The sequence below is a fragment of the Drosophila virilis genome, chromosome 2 (assembly GCF_030788295.1).
Source record: "Drosophila virilis strain 15010-1051.87 chromosome 2, Dvir_AGI_RSII-ME, whole genome shotgun sequence".
Taxonomy (NCBI): domain Eukaryota; kingdom Metazoa; phylum Arthropoda; class Insecta; order Diptera; family Drosophilidae; genus Drosophila; species Drosophila virilis.
In genome coordinates this window covers 20247172-20265413 of record NC_091544.1, presented here as the reverse complement: position 1 = coordinate 20265413, position 18242 = coordinate 20247172, and the positions used below count along the sequence as shown (strand labels likewise).

Sequence of the window (18242 nt, the reverse complement as noted above, 5' to 3'; positions counted from 1 at the left end):
TAGTTTCCATTTTTTTTTTTTTAAATGTATTTAAATATAAGTTTATGTCGTTAAGGTTGCGTTTGCTTTTTTTTTATTTATGTTCTTAAAGATAAGGCGCGAAGGTGCTTAAAATAAGCTTGTACTTTTTTCTTGATATTTTTCCAACACGTTTTCAAAATTGATATCAATTTTTTGTTGTTTGTTTTTAGCCTTGAGCAGAGTGTGAATCCTGCATGTTCACGTGTTTCCCATTTTTCTTTTTGACTCCGTCTGCTAGTTCACTTACGATTTAAATTTTGCTTTACGAAATTTTGTTTTCCAAAATTTTGTAATTTTGCATATAATTTTTGGATTTCGAGTTCTTTTTTTCTTCCCATTTTTGCCTAAAGTCTAAAGAATTTTTATTTTTGGTTTTAGTTTTAGTTTTTTGTTTTTTTTTTGTTTTTTTGTTTTTTTTTTGTAAATTTGTTGTCCTGAACTTTACACCGAGAGAGAATTATCCAAACATGGCCGAGAGTTTACAATTTTGTTCGTTTGTTTTTATATTATCATTTTTTGTTTGTTTTTTTTTTTGTTTTTGTTTTTGTCATCATCATTTTGGGGTTTTAACGCGTTATTCATTTTGTTGTTGTTGTTGTTGTTGTCGTTGAAAAGTACAAATTTTATTTTGTTCAAGTTATAAGAGAAATAATCGTGAAACATAAACTTATTATCGTAAACTAACAATTCTTTTGCTTAATTAAAATGCTGCCTGTAAACTATTTTATTTATTATTTTTATCATTGTTTGCCAGTGTTGCCAACGCTTGCCAAATACGAGTTTTCTCTTGTCACCCATTTTTTTTTGTTAGTTTTTGTTTTGTTTGCTAGACATTTTTATTTTGATATTCCAAAATGCTAAATGCTGAATTTTCGTGTGTCCAAAATTGTTTATTCTTTTTGTATTACCTTGTTATATATACATATATATGCATACATACATATATAGGTATGTATATATAGGAACATTACCGAAATATTTTTATATTTATAATTTTACACTTATACCTAACACTGTAATCTTGTATTTTTTTGTGTTTTTTTTTTTTTTTTGGCTTGGAAAATCCGTATTTGGCAGGCGGTCGAAACACTTGCAGCGCGTATTTTGTCATTTGTCATTTTAGAGTATTTTTGCGTCTTCTGTTGTTCCGAAATGTACGCCAAAGTCTATGCCGAGAGTTATGTTCCAAAGGAACATTTTTTTTTGCATTTCTGCATTACCGCCTAAAGTCGTCTTGGTTTTTTTTTTTTTTTTTCATTTTGTCTTCTGTTACTGTCTAAGCCGAAATATTCTTGCTCGAAACTGTTGCCTAGAAGAGATTCATCTAATGCGATACCACTTGAGCATGTTGCCGAAAAGCTCCTTCCATCGAAATTGTGCGCTGTTATGCTGGTGAAAATTGAATCCCACATTTTAGATTCCGTCATATCGTAAATACTCATTGATTTTTCGAAGTATTTGGTTTTTGAATTATGCGTCAACGAGTATGCTATATGAAAGTAGTTAAAATTGGCGCGGAATTCAAATTCGGCACATATATAAATAGTTTCTACAATATTATGTGTATACCCCTTAAAAGTATGCTTTAAAATGATGTTTCTTGTGTGTGTGTCAGTGCGTGTGTGTGTGAGTGTTTTTTTTTTGCTTTTAAAATGTTCAGTGTCGAGATATTGGTTTTGTTTGCTGGACATGGGTTATGTTGTATAGTGTAAATTGTTGTTAAATCATAGGTTAGCTAATTGATAACTGAGTGGCGTCTAATTAGTTCTAGTTCTAGTTCTTAGCGTTTGTTATTGTTGTTAATGTTGTTAATTGAACGGCATTTGGTTGTTGTTGTTGTTGATCTTCTTCTTGTTGCTGCTTTGTTGTTGGCTGGCGAAAATGTCTATTTTGTTTTTTGTTATTTTTTTTTGTAGTTAGTTAATTAGTTAGTCGGCTTGGGAACTATGTAAGTTATGTCCTATATGCGAATTGATTTGTGTCCATTTGCTTAGTTAATTGCAAAAAATAAATTAATTACGATTGCTAAACTATGAGTAGAAATTTATGTTTGATTTTCTGTTTTGCTTTTTGTTTTTGTTTCTTTATAATTATGTAATTTATTTAAGTACGCTTAGTTATCATACTTATGCTGACATTGACTTTTGTTTTTATGTTCCTTTGACTGTGTGTGTGTGTGTGTGTGTGTGTGTGTGTGTCTGTGTGTGGTTATAGTGTTGCTGTATGTGCAAAAAATTAAACCTAAAGGCGGAGCCTCTCCAATTTGACCGATTTGAGTTCTTTTCCATTTCTTCTTGATTATACGTGTAAGTAAAAAAGGATATAAATATCATACGTATTTTTTTTTGTATTGAGTTTTTGTTTTATGGATTGGAACATTTCTGCTTTTTGACTGTTGCTGTTGTTGTTGTTGTTGTTGTTGGTTTGCTAATTTTTCTGTTGTTGCTGTTTTTTTTGGGTCTGCTTGTTTTCTGGTTCCTGCTCAACATTTATTGCATACTGTACTGCATATTTGATGATAGTTTTTGTTTTTCTTTTTGTTTATTTGTTGTAATACATATTTAAAATAGCAACTACCATTATTATTATTTTTTTTCTTTTTTTTTTTTCGATTTACTTCATCTTATATAGTTAATAAGTTATATATATTTATAGGGGGCATGTGGCATGATGCATATATGAAGGATACGTTGTTTGTGTAAGGGCGTTGGGCATTTGGTTTGTAGACAGATTCTGGGCAAAGGGCGTTCTTAAAACACTCGCTTATATATGCTAGAAAAAATTGAGCGCAAATAAATAACTTTTCCGTTCTCTTGTGTTGCATATCATTTGAATTGGTTGTTTCTGGTGTATTTCTTTCAGTGTACATTTAGAGCATTAGCTATGCTGCTATGCTGGAATACGGTTTACGAAGTCTACAGTATGTATATATATATTTATTTAAATATATATACATATTTGTATAGATATTCATGTATATAGTTACTTATATCAATAATATTACCGGCACTATTGTTCAGAACTGAAAGTAATTTTGTTTTTAAAACTCGCAAAATCATAGCAAAATGTACCTAAACTTGTTGTTGTTATTGTATGAGCCGAATATATACATATTTATATATATATATCCAGCTATACTTAGTTAAAAGATTATAACTCATACAACAGATGGAAAAATTGATTCAAAAGTTACTACACTTTTGGTTTCTGTTTCTGTTTCTGTTTGTTTTTGTTTTTATTTTTTAATCAAGTTTTGAGGCTTGAATTGTTTTTGTTACTGCTTTGAGCTCGCAATTCATTTCTCCTCACTCTGGCTCTTCTTCTACTTCACTCTTCACTCCTACTGAAACTAAATATAATCTTTGTATGAACCGTTAACTAAATAAACAGCATTTTGCAGCTGTACTTGTTGTTGTTGTATTTAATGAACTTAAACATTTGTTAACTGAAAACTGGTTGAAAACTGTGGCAACGCTCTCTTGAGACCGCCGCCATTTTGGTTTTGTCTATTTCACTATTTGTAACTTAAACGGTAAATTGTTTCTGTGAAAGGCAACTGTTGCGCAAGTAGCTGCAGCCTGCTCCTCGACGGGGGGCTTGGAGGGGGAGGGGAACTGTCTGCTAGGCTGCGGCTCTCGCTCGGTTTTTTTTTTTGTCGTTTGCTATATTTAGAGATTGTTTTTTGTATATGCTATTGTAAAAAATATTATTATAAATATTTTTGTTGTTTTTCGTTTTGTTTCACTTACGTTTTAATATTGACTTACATTTTGCTTACAAGGTTGCGTTTGTTGTTCTTTGTTCTTTAGTGGATGTTCTCGATTTTGATTTTTTTCGCTATTGCAATAAATACTAGAGAATTTAGGTTTTGGCTTTCTTATTACTTGTTTTTAGCGGTTTCTTGTAAACTTATATTATTATAAAATATCTGATCACATTTGTTTGCAGTCTCTGTATAAATATTGTTTGCTTTTAATTCTTTTTTTTTTTGTTTGTGTTTATTATTTATTTGTTTGGTTTTTTATTTGTTTTTATTTTTTTATTTTTTTTTACATATTTTACACACGCACAAGGGGCGTGTCACCTACATACGTCTTGTGTTGGTTTCGCTTTTATGAAAAGTAAAAGCGAACAAAACAACAAAACTGAGATTCAACTAGAATTAGGAAACTGAAAATCAATAATCTATCATATACATATACATATATATCATTTGATAAAATTGCGTTTTTCGTTTGCTCCTACAGTTTTTACAAAAAATTTTTGTAGAATTTTGACAAACGTCTGAGGCGATTTCTGACAAGCGGCGCTCTATTTCGGCAATATCTATGTGTTTTTGTTGTACCTATATTTTTAGTATAGATTGCAATTAGTTTGACGACTGTTCGCGTAGCGGTGCAACAGAATATATTTTCAACATTATCGTCAATTATCTGTGCGATTCATGGTGCCAATATTTGTTTTTGGTTTGGTTGTACTTCTGTTTTTACGGTTGGTTGGCGCCACTTTAATTCTCGGGGAATTACAAAGATGGCGCCCATTGGGAAAATAAGAATAATATTGCTGGGCTATTGTCTGTGGCTCGTTGAGGCGCACATTTTTGCTCGAATTGCTTGATCAATTTATCGCTTGTTTATTGTTGCTATTTTGTATTGCTGTCTGCTTGTGTGTGAGAGAGTAAACCAAAGGAGCTTGCAGTTATTTTCTGTTGCATACGCGCAGGCGCAGTCGCCGCAATCGCCCCCTGTCAGAAATTGGATCAGTTTAACGCACGCAATGCTTGTGGTTCATATCAATTGATTGATTCTGAGTTTTTCGTAAGAGAATTGTGAAACAAAAGGTTTTATTTGCTGTTTTCTTTTTATCACTTATTTTGTTGTCTATTCTTGTTGCTGCTGCCAATTTGATTAGGGATGGTGCCAAGAGGCTCGCCACGCTATCATACAATGTCCGAGCTTTGTTGCTGCAAGCACATGGGCTGGGCGAATATTTCTTTATTTGTTTGTTGTTTGTTTTTTTTTTTTTTTGTAGCAGGCAGGCATCTTAGGGTCATCTTCCAGTCTTTCAGTGTTCGAGTCTTCGACACATGTGGCTTTTTTTGTGGATTCTATTGTTAATTTCGTATATGGCATGTGCTTGCATCGTTTCTCATCAATTGTATTGCGTGGCAAATTGTTGTACTCTTTGCCGGCAGTCAGCTCTGTTTTCTTGTTTTTCTTTTAAACTTAAAACATAAATGTTGCTGTTGTTAAATTGTGAACGAAAAATGTGTGAATTGTCAACTAAAAGTTTTGGCTTATTATGCTAATTGGCTATTGTTGTTGTTGTGGTTAATTCATAATCGATCTTTTGTTTTTGTTTTGCTTATTTTCTTCTTCTTTTTTTTTTATAAAAATATAAATAGTTTTATAAAAATTTATTGGTATGTATTTGTTGTTTGTTTGTTTGTTTTTTTTGTTTTGTTTTGTTTTGTTGTTGTTGCATTGTACTATAAATTATCCCGGTACGCGCGGTTGGCACGTTTTGACTATTGCAAATGAAACTGTGGCATAAAATTCGTTTAGACATTTGGTTTAGTCATTGAAAATTCAACTATATAAACACTTATAATATTTATAGATTTGTTATATATGTTATTTGTTATACTGGGTAAATATCATGTTTAAAATTTGAACTTAGGATGGCTTAATAAGTCAACAGAAAAACATGTTACGTTATGGTTGGGTTCATTGTTTTGGTTTTTGATATGTGTAGACAACCCAAAAAAAGTTGCTGTTGGAAGTGCTGTGTGTGTATGTTGTTGTTGTTATTATTATTATTGTTAATATTATAATAATATTTGGTTGTTCTTGTTCGTTTGTATTGTCACATTGAACTGGGCTTGTTACATTGTTTTTTTGCTTTTGTTTTTGTTTTTTATTTTGCTGTATATGCGTTTCAGTAAAAATAAATGAGAGATTAACTCAAAAATATCACATACGAGTTGTGTATGTTTCCCTGGCTATTGTTGGTTGTTAAAACTAAATTGTTGAATACTTAGTTATCGATTTGTTAGTTATTTATTAGTTAATATTATTATGGTAAATGTTATACAACTTTTTTGATATTTTGATTTTTTGCTTCACAAACATGTGCAGCATGTGTGTGTGTGTGTGTGTGTGTGTGTGTGTGTGTGTATGCATTCGTATGTGTATATGTATGTGTATGTGTGTGAGTGTGTGTTGTGTTTTGTGTGTATAATATATATATCAATCGAATTTTGAATTTTATATTTGTTGTTGCTTTTACTCTTTTATATCATAAGCCAAAAGTTTTAACATCTTTTTATAAACTTGAGAACCAAGGATGCTTAAAATTGTTGCTTTATATTTGTTTTATAATTGGAAAAATTTCATTTATTTGAACTAAATCCGTTTGTGTGCAGCACAGTGTGCGCCAAAAGTTATGCACTGGCTGTGCTGCTCTATTGCAGTTGTGAACTGAAAAATCGGCGCATCTATTACGATGCGCTCAAAAATTGGTATTCTCTGATACTCTTCGCCAAATAAGTGATAAAAATGTACATTCTTCTCAAAACTTTTTGTTGTTGTATTTCTTTCTTTGAATAAATATAATTTTTCATATTCGGTCAAAAGTGTTTGAAAATTTTGTGAATCGCGTTTGCTACTAAAAAAACGCAATCATTTTAAGTATTCGTTTTCGCTTGTTTGTTTTTTGTTTTTGGATTTTGATTTTATTTTATTTTTGTTTTATTCCATCTTTTGTTTGTTTGTTTGTATTAACCTAAACTGCAAATTTTTGTGCTCATTTTCATTATATTTTTTTGTGATCAGATGTTTTCCAAAACAAGGATGTTTAACTAACTTACCTAAATAGAAGCAGATATTATTATGATTTAAAATTTCATATTACCTTCATTTGCCAAAATCATTGTGTTATTTGATATACATATATGTCCTGTATTGGATACATTTGTATCTGTAACTTTATGTATGTATCTGTTGGTTTGTTTTGGCACATGTTCTCGAAAGTAAGAAAAAATCTTCATTTGCGCGCATTTTCAATGCAGTAAAGCTCTGTGTATAAGGATTGCCTTTGCCCATGGCTGACTTTTGTTGCTGAGTTGGTTAGTTGGGTGTTTGGAGGCTGACATAGGGAGAAGGGTTTATTATGCTGTTTAGGTTTAGTTTTAGGTTTGTTTTGCTTATGCTTAAACTGTAGTAATATTTAATTACGTGTATGTAGTTGTATTTAAATGTGAGTTTTATGTACAAATTTGACCAATTGTTCTCATTTAAATCTTTTCTTCATTCAGAGTATGCGGTATTCAGTATTCAGTATTTTGTTATTTTGTTATTTTGCTGTAATAATGCTTTAAAATCTAGTTAAAATTGCATATGGCTGCGTCTGCATTTATATTTGTTATTTGGTTTACGTGTAGTATATATTTTGGGTTTTTGCTTTTTAGATTATGTGTAGTTTTTGGTTTTTCATTATGCATTAAGTTTAATTTGCTGTGCTTATGCTCACATTCAGTTAATCAGTAAATGAAATTCTTTCGCCTTAGTTTTCGGTCTGTGTATATGCTGCTTTACAGCACTGTAGCGCTGCCGCGTAGTACGTTTACCAGCACTGCGCGTACAGCTTAACCTTATTATTTTTGGTTTTTTTGTTTATTTGTTTACCTGGTTTACCTTATTCTGGTTGGCTGTTTTGGATGCCGCCGCATATTTGCGATCACTGCATTTTGTAGTTTGTTGTCGGATGTTGCTGGTTTGGATGGCTGGCTGTCTGGTTTGCTTGCTTTGAAGTTTTAGATGCTTATGCTATGTCCTGGCCTCTCCCTTTACTTAGGGTGTAAACTGTACTTTGGCTGTATTTGTACTATGTTTTTGATGGGTTCACAAAAGCAGTTACAATTTTTGTAGCATAAATGATTCAAACTATTCTCTAGGCTATGGCGTTCGATTTCTATATTTTAGAATTTATGTACACCAAAATCTCGTACACAAAAATGCGTGTGTCGGAAAGTAAAACGCAATTTCAGCGCCTTAAAGTTTACTGCCAAAGAGTTGTGGATATAGTTAAATGACTGTCGCTGCTTTTGTGAAGCCCGTTCTTGAGCTGCGATAATAATTTGTTTTATGAAATAGATTTGCTTACCGTTAGTTAGTTGTGCATGTGGTTTAGGTTTGAGTTTGTAGTGTTGTAGTGTTGGTAAAGGCCAATCATTTCCGTTGATATCAAAATTGTTCTCTGATCATTGCCAAAAGTTATAATATAGTTTTTGTAATTAAAATAATGTAACATAAAAAATGTTGACAAAAAAGAAATAATGCCAAAGTTTGAAAGGAATTTTGTAAAGAAAAAGCAATCTTCTTTTTGTTTGTTTGTTTGTTTTTTTTTTCTCAATGAATTTTGTTTATTAACCAATTATTAATATGCCTTTTTTGTTTTGTTTTTGTTCACTTATAGTATAATTATGTATGTAAGTATAAATGTATGAAATATGTACGTATGTATGTCAATTTATATAGTATATGTAGTTGTATGTATGTATTGTATTTGTTGTTCTTCTTATTGGTACGCAAGTATGTTAAATGGGCTGATTTAAATTTTTTAAACATTTCAAATTCTTACTTTATCTCATTGAATATCGTCAATGAAATGAGCTATGACAATCTGTTTTTGATCTTTTTAATGGTGTGTTCTTAGAAAATCTACACAAGTAAATAAATTGACAAACTAATAAAAGAACAGAACTTTAATTTTTGCGAAAAATTTGTTTCAATTTTGAGGGTTCATTGGCGAGTTTTTTGGCTTTTCCGTTTGTTTTGGTTTTCATTTCCATGTTAAAAATGCTGAATTTCGACTTGCTTAATTTATAAAATTTTGCCTAAAGATTTTTTTGTTTAGCCGAAAGTTTTGTAGCTTTTGTTTATTGTTAATATGCCTTAAATTGCCTAAAGGTTTTTATTTAAAAATATTCTTTTAATTTTCGTTTAGATTCATCTCTTTCAATTAACTATTTTTACAATCAATAATTTTGTATGGCGGCTCGTGTGGCCAGTGGGGTTGACCACCGTCCCCACGTAGCCACCATATTGGCATATACCAAAACAATAATGCTGTTTTATGTTTCATTCGTTTTTTTTTTTGTGCATTTTTGTTTTCTGTCTTATCACAAAATCAGTTACAATTGTATTTAAACAAATTTTTTGCCAACTTCAGTGCCAAAAGTGTTTCTTTTAGTATCGTTTCCGCTTAATAAATTTTGTAAAGGCATTAACAATCAACGAGCTTTCAATTTTGAATTTTGTGTTTGCTGCAAGTGTGCGAAATGAAATGAGAACCTTAAGAAAACAATAGAAAAGAAATAAAAATCAAAATAAATATTTACTCTTGCCAATATAAACAAGTTATGTTTGTACGTTTTGTTAATCTAATTATGAGTTTTTCAATTTTCTTTTAATCTTTTTTTTTTTTTTAAGAAATTTTAATTTTAATTTCGATATCAATTAAAATTTACCGAAAGTTTCATTAATTTGTTATTTTTGCATTAGATTAGGAAACTCACCGTTTATACTTTGTTTAATTTTGTGATAATTACGCCGAATTGCATAAAATTTTGTTAAGTTTACCATAGTTCAATGGGTTTAGGCCTAAAAGTTGTTAGTTCGATTCAATTTCGCTTTAGCTAAAATTCGACTATTGTAAAAATTTTGCTTAATCCATTGGGTTGCCAAAAGTTGTTGCATTATGATGTTGAACATATCAGCTAAGTATGTTCTATATAAAGCGGTGTTCTTCCCGACTCTAATCCCTTATTTTCTGCCAATAAAATAGTGCTAGGGGGCGTTAGGGTTGGGGTAGTCGGCTTGTGCCGGCTTATGAGCTCCTCAAAGCACATGATGGGCCGAAATTTGTGTGTTTCGAATGGTTGCCGCAAAGTTGTTGAGGAATATTTCTTTTAATTTTTTCAAGTTCGATATTTTCGCGATGTTTTTATGTGTTTGCATGCTTTGATGAATGTTATTTTGTTGTTGTTGTTGTTGTTGTTATTGTTATTGTTGGTGTGCTGCTATTGGTGTTGTGCAGCACCCGTTTGCCCGCCCCATACGATCAGAGCAGGCAAACATATCCCTCTTAACCCGCCCACTTTCCATGCTTGGTGTGAAATGAAAGTGCATACTGAGGTACACAGCCGGCGGCACATATTCAATATTCAAAACGATAAAATGTGGGATCGATAACATATAAGAAAAGAAACTCAAATGTTTTGATTTTAATGTGGTTTTCTTGTTTTGTGTATATATTTGGTTTTTTATATATTTGTTGCAACTTAAGGCCAAGTAAATTAAACTAAACATAAACTTAAATCGAATGCTATTCAATTAAACGTATATGTACATAAATAACAGACTAGTGTGTGTGTGTGTGTTTGTGTGTATGTGTGTGTGTTGGTTTTAAAAAATTAATATGCGTGCACAATTAGGTGCATTCAAAAATTTTTATTTAAAGATGGGCCATGTTTTAAAATAAAAAATCGCATTCAAATTTAGCTCATTAACAATAAACTTTGGTTGTATTTTTGTTTGCATAACATTAAATAAATTTAACTACCCTAACGCCCGCTGCTAATACAAATTATTATTAATTTTTTTCTTTGTAAATACTACTCGCGAATTATTACGTTTTTCTTGATTAATTTTCTCTTGTTTTTTTGTTATTTTTTTTTTTTGTATTTTTTTTTTTTTTGCTTTTTTATAGACATTGAATTGTGCTTAATGTTAAAAGGAAATAAGCAACCTGAACTTGGTTAATTTGTTTTATGTTCTTGCGACAACATTGCAGGACACTTTTTTAAAGCTTGTGCAACATTGCCGTCTAAAAGATGTTCAGAAAAGTTTGTCTGCAATTGGATCAATTACAGCTCCAGCTGCAAAGAACTTTTCAATCGGCTGGAAAAACACACTTTAAATTTCTGCGAAAACTGTACCGAAGTGTAAAAGTGTGTGTGTATGTGTTTGTTTGTGATTAGATTGTGTCTTTGGAATGTGTGTCAACTTTCGGTAGATTAATAGATTGCTCAACTATGTATGTATTTGTAATATAAACGTATAGTAAAAATATTTTTTAAAAAATTTCAACTAGCATCCCCAACGGTCAGAGTACAGTTTACACTCTGTATAGATACAATTGTAGTGTATGCGTTTATGTGTGTGTGTGTGTGTGTGTGTGTGTGTGTGTAGGTGTGAGTGTGAGAGTGCTGGTGTCTTTACCGGCTCAGGTTTTAAATTTGCACTATATTTCTTGTTTTTTTTCTTTTGATGGAACAACATTTGGTAGATGATCAAAAGCGTTGCATACTTTTCAGCGCTCACGTTTTAGGCTGAGGCATGTTTATATATATTGTGTGTGTATGTGTGTGTAAGTGTGTTTTTATTTGATTTTGCTGTTGCATTAAACCTAATGCGACTTTCGCCTATTATTGTGTATTTTGTTGCTTTTGTTTAGCTCCAGAGAGCGACGACGGCATTTTGCGAAATTTTAAAAAAAATATTTTACGGCTCTACAGAAATATTTTCCGATTGCAATTTGATTTCTTTCTTGTGGTTGTGGTTATTCTATTCATTTTCGACGACAGGCCAAAAGAAAAATCCGGGGAATACCTAAGAAAAGTGTTGCCTCTTTGGTGTGAGTGTGCACATAATACAAATGTTATATATGCATTATATCCAGTTGTATTTCTTACGTAGATTTAACTTTTTAACTTTTGTTTTCGCTTCGCTTTCGGCATTGCTGTTGTTGCAGTTGTTGTTGTGGTAGTCATAGCAGGGTTCGTAGGTTGATTCTGGGGTGGTGGCATCGTTGGCATAGCCAACTCCTCCACTTATTCCAGTTGCTCTAAAAAATTCGGCGACTTGAAGTATTCGGGCACGGGATCGTCCATGCGTGAGATTATTTTGTATATAGATTTCTTCCACGATTGCTCGGTGTCTTTGCCACCCTGTATTGCACGGAAAAATTCACGCAGTGTCTGTTCGACCACAAAGCGAAAATTTTGGGGTACCTGTGGGCGTGGGCGGAGTCGAAGGCGAAGACGATAACATTAGCAAAAAGGTCACGGCAGCGAAAGATCGTTGTGTTAATGTATTGTGTGTGTGTGTGTGTGTGTGTGTGTGGGTGTGTGTGTGTGTATGCGTATGTGAGTGAGTGAGAGAGTATGAGTGTGTGAGTGTGCCATAGTTCATAGCAACACACACACCCTCACACTTATACACCGTACTCCGTTAATGTGTATGTTAATGTTCATTTTGTTAACAGAGGTGTAATTACCTTATTACATAATAAATTGCAATTACTTTGGTAGTTACAAAAAAAATGTTTATGTTCAAAAGTAATTGTAATAGCGAAGTGAATTATTTTTGAAGTTTTAAGTTACTTGTAATTTAAAGTATTTACAGCTCTGCTTGTTAGTGTGTTTTTGTTGCATACCTCAATGTGATTATTGCGATTGTAGTGCAAATTGAGCACGCGATATAATTCACTATCTCCAGCAATCAACAGATCATCGGGTGTCTTGATGCCTTCAGTGACAGCTTGTCGTGCATATTTCTCCATTTGTATGTAGTAGAATTCTCTGCAGATGCGTAGATGAGGAATATGTTTGGATTTGGTCAGTATACTATTTAGCTATGCTTTGATTTGTTTATTTTTATTTTTTGAGATTTTTTTAGTATTTTGGACAGCATTCAAATTTACGAAATAAAGGTAAAACATACAAAAATCATAAAAGAGATACTTATAAAAAAATTAAATAATAAAACACAAATAGTCAAGTAAATGAAATACATATAATTGGAACAAAACTGAACTCGAATTGAAAATCAAAAAGTAGTCACATGCATACACCCCTAAAAAGGAAGTTCCAACTCGCACTCAAAGGGTGCCTGTCTGCCTCTCTGATGCCTCAAAGCCTAACTCAGACTGCCTTTGCTCTCGACTCTATGAGCTTAATGCATTATATTGGATCGACTTTGCAATATGACATTATTAATAAATTTGCAGCATACTCTTAGGCGCGCCACGATTTTCTACCCTAAAAGCCTCGACTTTGTCTCCGTGTCTGTGTATATGTGTGGGAGTGATTTTTGTGCTTCTTTGTTGTAAAGAATTTTTAATAAATCTCAAATGTGCAACGACAGCGTTGAAGGGTGCTGCAGCAATACATATATATGTATATCCTGGCGCCCCGATGTGGGCAGTAACAATTGCAAGTCAACGTGCAGCGTCTTCTGGCTGTGGTTTCGCTTCCCCCTTTGGGCCGACTGTCGGCTGCCAATTGCCTAGTGGTTGGGGACTTAATTAGCAAGTGCAGCCGGTGGCTCAGTGGTGCCTCTCAGTGGTGCCTTCTCGTGTTGGCTGCTGTGTCGCCGCCTTGTTTAGTCAAGTGATTTGTGTCTGCTATGGAGCAGCAGGGCAGGGCCGGGGAGCGGGGCTTGGTGTGTGTATGTAAGTGATTGCTTGTCTTTTTCTAATGAACAGTCCACCCCAACCCAGTCACGTAGTCTGTGAGCTGCAATTGTTGCTGCCCGCCCACTTTGACAACGCTCCGATAATCGCGCTAATTTCAAGATTTCCCAGCAGCTGCATAATATTTCTCGTGTTGATTTTTTCCAAACAATAAGCGCGCTTTGCGCAAATAGAACTGATTCGCGGTGGCACGTAGCTAAATCTTTGCTAGAGTCTCATCGCGAATGGGAACGAGGCCTGTCAAGCTGCGAGGAGCTCCCCGGAGGCGGCTGCCACGCGCACTTGAACAGCAACTGCGGCGGGCCTTCCCTACAATGGGCAGTCCACATAATAAGCGGAGGTGGGGTGGGAGTGGGTCCCAGCCACAAGAAGCCAACAGTACAAATTGTGACAGATTGTGTTTGTGTGTATGTGTGTGTGTGTGTGCTTGTGAGTGTTTGTGGGTGCCTTTGTTAAGGCTTGCAACAATATCTAGAAATGTGGCAGGGGCTTTGCGCTTTGTGGTCTATAGTTATTAGGCGTTTGGCAACAATGCAGTTGCCTACTTGTAGGCGTATGTGAAAAGCACAATATTTTGTGTGTACGTATGTGCGCGTGGGTGTGCGTGCGTGTGTGTGTGTGTGTTAATGCAATTAGCTTTGGGTTTTCCCTGTTGTTGATGTTGTTGCCGTTTCGCTTGAGGCAGGCTTTCAAATGCCGCATCAAGGGTTGCGGCTTGGTTGGGCTGGGCTATGCCGGGCTGGGCTTGGTTGGGTTTGTGGGGGCCAGGAAAAGGAAGTTTAGCTAACTGCCTGCCATAAGTGTGCACCACTTAATTTAGATAATACGCTGCTAAACACACACACTCGCACACTCGCACACACACAAAATGGCGTCAACGGATGTGCATTCGCTGCTCTAACTAATTAGTTTATATATTTTTCGTAGCCTATTTACAATTCATTATTTTGTATGCTGCATTTTTCGGGGCGTGGCATGGGCGTGGCCATAAGTGCGGCAGCTGCTGCTGCTTCTTCTGCCCATTTGCATGCATGCAAGCGTGCACACACTACTGACTGTTTGAGTGTGGCTCTTGTTTGTATGTGTGTGTGTGTGTCTGTGTGTCACCGTGTGTGTGCGTGTGTGTGTGTGTGTGTGTGTCAAGTCTGCTTCTTTGCTACTTCTTTGCTTTCTTCAGAAGTGCCATTCACTTATGTTATGAATAGAGAGTAAAGTACATTAATAAGCTCACACATACTCACCCACACATATGCAGACATCTCTACCTCATACATTAATGAAGTAATTGGCAACACTTTATATATATATATATATGTAAGCATCGTTATATATATACTGAAATATGTGTGTGTGTGTTTGTGTGTGTATGTTTTTTTATATACGTATCATGTGTGCTGTTGTTGTTGCTGTTCATTTCATGATATTTTCCTTTTTTTTTTATTATTTCAGCAAGATCTTTTCACGCGGCTGGCTGGCTGGCAGGGGCGGTTAAAGAGGGGCGGGGTAGTGGGGGAGTACTTTAGCTTCTCTAAGGACACTTAACCTCAAAAATGCTCGATGAGAAACACAAAAAACAAACAAAACCAAAAATAGGCAAAAGCAAACATAAAAAAAACACAGCGCATAGGTAGTCATGTCATATGTGTGTGGAGAGCGTGTGTGTGAGTTCCTTGCATATCCTTGAGCGCCTTTTAGCAGCTAAGCGGGGCAGGAAGGGGACTGCCATTATGCGCATCTCGCCAGGCGCGACTCTCAAGTAGCTGCCCCAAACAAAACCCAAAGAAAGGAGCTGCACTTGCGCCTAACTGGCAGTCAGAGTCAAACAAACTAATTAGCCTGGCACCCACTGTGTGTGTGTATGTGCTGGCAGGACATGCATGGTACTTTGGCTGCTTTCTTTTCAGTATTTGCATTTGCCATAAGAGCTGCGGCAGATAATGCAATTATATAAGTGCCATACAAATACAAAAGGCACTTGGGCTAATTAGCCAACACAAAGGACAAAGAGTGGCAAGAAATGGCTACACTCAACCCCAGCCATAGTCCCAGCCACAGACCCGGCCCCAGCTCGAGGCCCCCTCTATTTTTAATAAGCAGCGGCTACTGCCACATTCTTTCACACTTCAAATATGCGGCAAAGCACCATGGACCAGGACTCAATGTTGCAGGGCAGCGGCAGATACTTTGCATTTTCTTAAGTGGCCACAAGAAGCGGCATGCAACATGTTATTAAGCGTATAATGTTTGTGCGAGAGTGTGGCTAAAACTCATAATGTTCTGCTTTGATGAGTCCGTGTGGGTAAGTGCTAGTTTCCTTGACTTGCATGTTGAAAAATAAAAGAAAATACAACTGCAAATGCAACATAACCTCATGAGATACAAATGCAAAAAAAAGTTAAGTAATTGAAAATTAAGAAAAAGAAAACCGTTACGTGGCGATTTACCCTTCAGCATTAAGCGATGGGAACTTAAAAAGCAGAAAATAAAAATCAAATGCAATCAACAAAAATATTCCCACCCATTTTAACCTCAGCAGTCGAAAGTTGAAGTCGCAAGCGAGAAAAAGAAATAAAGAGATACGCCAAGAAATTCCCATGCAAAATCTGGTTTCATTCATAAGACAACCCCTTGGAGCAGCAACCCCTAAGAAACTACCCAAAAAAAAAATCAAACAAAAGGTGCAAAGCCGAGGGAAAAACCTCGCAAAGCCGGGCCCGTGCCGAGTTTTTGGTGCGCAGGTAAAGACTACGGCGAATTTCTTAAGACGTTGCGCATGTCTTGAGACAAATCAGGGCAGGGAGGGACGGGCAGGGTTAGGGGATAGTTGCTTAAGCACGAGCAGCCGAAGGGACAGCTGCTAAGTCAGTGAGCTATGTGCGTATGTGTGTGTGCCTGTGTGATTGTGTGTTTTGTGTTAGGGGCTGAAATCAAAATCCAGGTGAACTATTGTCCTGTCGCGTGGTTGGCTGCAGATGTGCCTCGCATTTGGCGCGAAAATCGAAGCACAGCTCTTCACTGCAAAATACTGCAGGACCCTCAGTTGTGCCGCACCGAGCTCTGAAGCCTTTGCCAGCTGTCGTTTCAGTTTTCTGACTTCTAATAAATATATATCTATTTATTTATTATTTCTACTTTTTGTTTTTGGCAACTTCTTGCGCCCCCAGACAACAACTGACGTGCAAATTTTGCAAATGCAAATGGGAAATACATTTTATTGAATACCATTGTGAATGGTATTATTCAGTCATGATAGAGTGAGACATTTACGATTGCATAAAGTACTGATAATTTCGATCAGTCGATTTGTGTTTCTATGCAAACTAGTCTCTCGGCTCTAAAGCTTTCGTCATGATATGCTCAGATTACTATATAATATGGCTGCCATACGAATATTATCGAACAAAAATGTAGCTCTGTTTCTGGACACAACATGAAATTAATGAGCAACACTCGGATTACTATATCATCTAGCTCTTAAAGAATATGTATAGAGTGCAAATATTTTCCGTTCGTAGGATATTCTAAACAAGGCTTCAATAGGCTCCTTACATACAAGGGTATTAACATTTTGGCTTGCCATAAATAGCCGTTCTTTCTCGTAGTTGTTTTTGGGGCGGGCTTCAATGGGGTTGGGAGCGCATTGCATGTGCTGGGACGTCAGTTGGTGCGATTTCTTGAGTGCAAGTCAAGGATTCGACAGTTGGCAATCGGATTGAATTGGAATTTCTGTTGAAAGTGCCTGACAGATATAGATAGTGTATATAGTATATATACACACACGATACTAAACGAAAACATCAATGAAATCATAAAAATGAATGCTGCTTGAAAAAAGTTACACATAATTTTAAGAGTGAGAGAGACAGATATCACAGATACTTATAGAGGTATTATTAATATATATAAAGAGATTAGTGTAGGTGGGCATGTGTGGAGGCGTGTGCAACTTACCGAAAATTCGAGAACCATTTCACCAATTGTGCTGTATTATTTTTGTTGAATTTTATATCCGGAAAGTACATCTTGAGCACCGCTGAGCTCGGGTAGCGCACCCAGAAGAACATCAGCTTGGCCTTGCGCAGGTGCATCGGTGTCAATGTAGAAGAGTGCAGAGGAGTCAAGGATTCGCAATGATTGCTAAATGTATATATATCGTATATAATATGGTATATGGTTATTATAGTCAATGCAGTTTCCACCCAAGGAAGTTTCCACGTTCGTGCCAAGTGTGTGGGTGGGAGCCAAAGAGCCAAAGAGCTGACGAAGGGGCATGTCTAACTTTGCTGTTGCACTTTCGAGTGTTGCAAAGGCAGCAATAAATGCCAATAATGAACATCTAAGGGCGTCGTGTAGTATAATGCTAGAGGAGAGCAGGAAGGAGAGTTGGGTGCTGTGGAAAGGGGCGCTGAGCTTGCCACTTGGCGTTGGCTGATTGAAAACACAAAACTGCGAGAACAGAGAAAACTGACAAGCAGCCAGTTGCAACGAAATTTGATTGCTCTACAAATTGAATAAGCTCGAAGCTAACTATTTGCTTGGCTTTAAACTGGAGAACTCCAAAACTCCAAAAGCTAGCTATTCTTTATATATAGATATTAAGATCCCTATTATAAAGAGGAAATTATATATGAAACTTAAACTTCGTGCCCAGACGTTTTGCCCACCGCGCTACGGACATGTCTTGA

General features: G+C 35.3%; 1 protein-coding gene across 7 annotated transcripts in view; it reads right to left on the bottom strand.

Annotated features, from left to right (window-relative positions):
• Positions 1-477: 477 nt before the first annotated feature.
• The window catches only part of pros (homeobox protein prospero), a 76886-nt gene continuing 59121 nt past the window's right edge, over positions 478-18242 (bottom strand). For 5 of the 7 annotated variants that reach the window (XM_032434081.2, XM_032434078.2, XM_032434077.2 and 2 more), the window contains 3 exons: positions 17509-17694; positions 12520-12664; positions 478-12094 (listed from right to left, as the gene is read on the bottom strand). In XM_032434081.2, coding sequence (XP_032289972.1) covers positions 11915-12094; positions 12520-12664; positions 17509-17694 — 511 coding nt within the window. In that variant the 3' untranslated portion in view covers positions 478-11914. The remainder of the gene's footprint in view (positions 12095-12519; positions 12665-17508; positions 17695-18242) is intronic. The other 2 variants (XM_032434083.2, XM_032434088.2) reach the window with 1 other exon arrangement.